Here is a 4663-nt window from a genome sequence, read left to right as displayed (position 1 = left end):
AATGATGAGGACAGGTTAAAAGACACAGGAGCCAGCTTGCTGGGTCTTCCACTGGTCAAATCTCAAGCCATTGAGCATAAAATAAGTAATGATTGTAATGGATTATAGTTCATTAAATAAGTATAATTCATCTAACCCATGAGTTCAGGTTGATACAAATAAATGAATAAATAAATATGAAAGAAAAGCTTTTCCTCATAGTAAAATGCCAATAAATACATGTAGAAGGAAAAATAAAGTTAGAAAATCACCACTTGGCAAACACTATAGATAGAAATAACTGACTTAGGCAAAAATTGGTGGTGAATGGTAAAATAAATGAGTGAAAGTTTAATGAAGAAAGGGGATATCTACCAGGGTCTCAAAGTATCCACTCTCCACATAGTTACTTATGACAAACGGAAAAACAGTAACTTTCCAGTGAAGAAACTTGGCAGACCACCCTTCCATAGCCAAATGATCAGAGTTAATATCAGTAATGGGTCAAATTGACATTATGTAGTTCCTGCCATGATATACCAATTTTTGTAGCATTTCTGCTCCAAAATGCATAGTCTCGATATAATCCTAATTGGCTTCCTTACTTCCACTCTTGTTCCCTTACTTGCAATCTTTAACCCACACCTCTATACAAAATCCTGAAGAAAATGTCCATTTTGCTCTTTTTAATTGGCTGCAAAGAGGAAGGAATGGTGAGAACCAGAGCATGTGTCCTGGTTGAGCAACAGCATGGAAGTTTGGGTCCCTGGATACAACAGTGATTCTCCATGCAGCTAAGGACAGCCTATGCTTGAACTACCCCAATACAGTTTTCTATTAATAAGGTCACTTATTCTGGCCATTGTTTCTTCAGGCCAATAATATTCAGTCTAGCTTCATATCCTTGGCTCTACCACTTATTATTTCTCTGGGTAAATCACTTATATTTAAGTTTCATTTGCTTATTCAGCTATTTATTAAACGCATACTTTAGGCTGAGTACTGTGCTAGGTGCTATGGCAACGAAATCTCTACTGACTCTATAAACTCCTCATCTAATGGGACATGGGGGCTCTTAGTGATTCATTCACAAGTTGTGGAAAATGCTGACACCACCTGCCTCATTGGACTCTCTTCAAGAGCAGTTAGAGCAGTGGTTCTTAACCTTCCTAATGCCGTGGCCCTTTAATACAGTTCCTGTGGGTTGCAAGGACCGCTGAGTTAGAGTAATGTAAGCAATGTGAGCACCATTCAAAAAAGAAAGCAAGTTGGAAACGTACTTTTTAGCTAATTCTGTCCTACATGGGCAACAGCACAACAATGAAGTTTAAAAGCCAAGCTACTTCAGACTACAACCATAGAGATCAAGAAGGAAATCATCCCAACTGCTGTGAAAAGGCTTTGCCTTTGCGAAGCAGAAGGGCAGGGACAAACTGGGCTGCACCTAGCAACCAATGGCCTAAGACTGGGTAATTTAAGGTAGATGAAGGAAACAGGAAACAGAATCCCTTGGGGGCCCCGAGAGCTATTTTTTTTTTTTTGAGACAGTCTCAATTGTCTCCCTGGGTACAGTGCCGTGGCGTCACAGTTCACAGCCACCTCAAACTTGGGCTCAAGCGATTCTCTTGCCTCAGCCTCCCAAGTAGTCGAGACTATAGGTGCCCGCCACAACACCTGGCTATTTTTAGAGACAGGGTCTTGCTCTAGCTCAGGCTGGTCCTGAACCTGTGAACACAGGCAATCCACCTGCATCGGCCTCCCAGAGTGCTAGGATTACAGGCATGAGCTACTGTGCCAGGCCTGAAGGCTATTTTCAAATATCTGAAAATCTACCGTATAATATAAACTAAAGAATAGGCTAGTTCCAGGGGTGGTACTCTAACTGCAATGGTAGAAATTTTAAGAAGGAAAAATCTAGCTTCAGCACATTGGGATGATTTTTGTGACACTAAGAGCATCTGAAAATAGAACAATTTATGATGTTGCAAGCTCCTCGTCAGATGGTGCTCAAAGGTGAGCAGACCAGATGTTGGGGATGCTGAGGAAAGGATTTCTGTGAAGAAGGTGTTAGGAGGGAGAGGTCAATGACTTCCAGGGCTTCCTGTACTTCAAAGAACCCTTAACGTTGGTTTTCATTTTTAGGAGGTCCTTCTCTTTTAAACAAGATTTGTGTCATAATGTCATAATTGATGCACTATTTTACTCACCGATTGTGAAGACATCCTTTGTTGTCTATAGAAATAAACTATTATGCAATGCTGTATGTTTTTGTTCTTATGTCCAAAGTACAAGGAGATGACACTACACAATACTACAAAGGTTAAACAGTGGTTCGCTTACCTTTGCTGATGAAATAATTTGCTTGGCCTGGCGCCTTGATAAGTGATCAACTGTCCTGACCAGCACTTCGGGATCTGCATTAGCTAAGTGCGTTAGGCTTTTGTAACCTGCATTGTATAACTGTTTTGCTCGAGCCTGAAAAGTGTAACAAAAATCATTAGGATCAGGGTTTGGGATTAGGAAAAAATTAAGCATCTTACTGAATGGAAAAATCTTACATTAAAAGATAGGAATAAACTAAGATAATAAAATAAATATGAAGAGATCACACATTAGAATCCTGAAGAATTTCTAAAGATGCATTTGGGTGGCTCCCAACCTGCTGCAAGCTGCTTTCTATACAACTTCAGCCAACTACCAGGCACTGCGATCAGGAATGAGGAGTCCATCGAGGCACTTGGGTTGGTGGCAGAATTTCAGGTCTTCAGGCAAAATGTTCTAGTTCAATATCCTTAAAATTATTCTCACCCACTGCTCAGGGGGCCTTTGGTATGTTCTCTAAGTAAAACTCATCAGATTCAGGAACTGAATAATAAGGAATAAACTGAAGCCAAGGGTTTGGTTGAAAATAGGAAAAGTCAGAAAAGCAGTTGAGGACACATTTGAGACTGACCCTTGATTCCACTGAATCAGACTGCCTTAAACAAGCACCGTGTCTGAACTGACAGAAGGTCCTTCTTCACTGGCGTGGAGACAGGAAGAGATGTTAAGGACAGGTGGGAGCAACACATACTTGGGGAGAATCGCCTCTATCTCCTGTTATTTCTTTTTGCAACTGAGATTTCTCACCAGGTCTGCTTTCCAATTAATAGTGGACTTCTTAGAGGCCATGGCCGCAATTTATTTTAAATAAAAGACTCCCATGACAAATGAGCAACAAGGCTCTTGTCATTACTTACCCTGTAGTAAGACTTCACAAAATAGTAGAAACCTGATTTTTGTGTAATTGAAATAACCTTTGCAAACTAGGAAGCTACTGACCTCTAAAACTCCAGTCACTTCCATGAGAGGGATTAGTTCTGCCTTTACACAGTAAGTTAGCTTCTTGGTAAGTTCTACCAACAGGGCTCTATAAACCCAAAACTCCTCAAGTTCCTGCAGAACACAAAGACATATACACAATTTAAATTTTGTTAAGTTATTTTGAAGTTTAGTTCACGTGGTAGGGGACTCAGGATGTTCCCTTATGTAAATTCTGTAACTCAAGCCAGAGACCAAAATTTTTATGAGAAAACATGGTGGAGACCCAGAGGAATTTGATGAATTGGTTTTAGGATGAAGAAAAACATTGAAAATTGAAAAATAAGTAGTCAGAAAAGTTCCATTCATTTTTAATAATAACACCAGGAAGTGAATGCATAGTTTTTCTTTCCCAAGTGACTAAAAACAATTTCAACCCCTGAGAATTTATCTTGAAGACAAAATACTAAATATGTCAAGATTCAAATGTAAGATGATACTCAATGCAGCATGAAAACAATAAAAATACTGGAAGTGTTAGTCAATTAAAGCTGGGTGGGCAAATGGGAATTCAATGTTATTCTGTCTTCTTTTATATGTGTTTAAATTTTTTATTATAATAGCATCTTTTATTTTTAAGGTTCCTTTCTAGCCTTTGGGTATCACTTGAGAGCTCACACTACATGAGACAGCGTTAGCTAGCCATCGTGGGACCTCACAGAAAGTAGCCAGTGCAATAAAGATGGGTAAAAAGAAGACAAAGAAACCTTGAACAGAATGACTAAATTAATCAACCCTGGAGCTGCCTTAGTTCTGGTGTGCTTGTTATATAAGATAATAACTTTTTCTTACTCTTTAAACTTTTATGAGTTTTTTGCTACTTGTTGAAAGTATCTTAATATGATTGGTATACTATTTTGTATTACTCATATAATTTTCTAAAAAAAAGACTTAAAAATACTAAAAGTATATTTGTTAGAGAGCTTAAGTTTTCAGCTAGATTTTTCTTAGGTTCAGTCATCAAATTATAGTTGTTTCTCAAGTTCTACATATAGATTCTTTTACTCGAACAATTCTGTAAGGCTTCAAGTCCTCATAATCCTAAATACAATAAAGGGAAGGAATATTAGAGAAAGCATCTTTAGCTATGAAGAATGACAAACACAGAACAGATAGGAAGATATATTTTAAAGGCTAGCTCCTCCTTATTACTCATAATTTTCGTCTACTGTTTAACGAGCATGAACTCAGGGAATATAAGCTAACATGTAACATTTAGAAATCAGCATAAATAAAAGACTCTTTAAATTTGCTAAAATAATTGATGCAATTCAATGCCAAAGATATCTGGAGTACTTAGCACATAAAATAGAATTAATTTCCA

General features: G+C 38.0%; 1 protein-coding gene across 1 annotated transcript in view; it reads right to left on the bottom strand.

The window, feature by feature from the left end:
• HELQ (helicase, POLQ like) overlaps positions 1-4663 on the bottom strand; it is a 44684-nt gene that overhangs the window by 1751 nt on the left and 38270 nt on the right. Inside the window, 2 exon segments of the mRNA XM_023513345.1 lie at positions 2320-2454; positions 3301-3502. Coding sequence (XP_023369113.1) covers positions 2320-2454; positions 3301-3502 — 337 coding nt within the window.

The sequence above is a fragment of the Otolemur garnettii genome, unplaced genomic scaffold (assembly GCF_000181295.1).
Source record: "Otolemur garnettii isolate 467f Iridium unplaced genomic scaffold, OtoGar3 scaffold00039, whole genome shotgun sequence".
In the NCBI taxonomy this organism is placed as follows: Eukaryota; Metazoa; Chordata; class Mammalia; order Primates; family Galagidae; genus Otolemur; species Otolemur garnettii.
The sequence above is the reverse complement of the archived record's forward strand: the minus strand, read 5'-3'. Positions and strand labels throughout refer to the sequence as shown.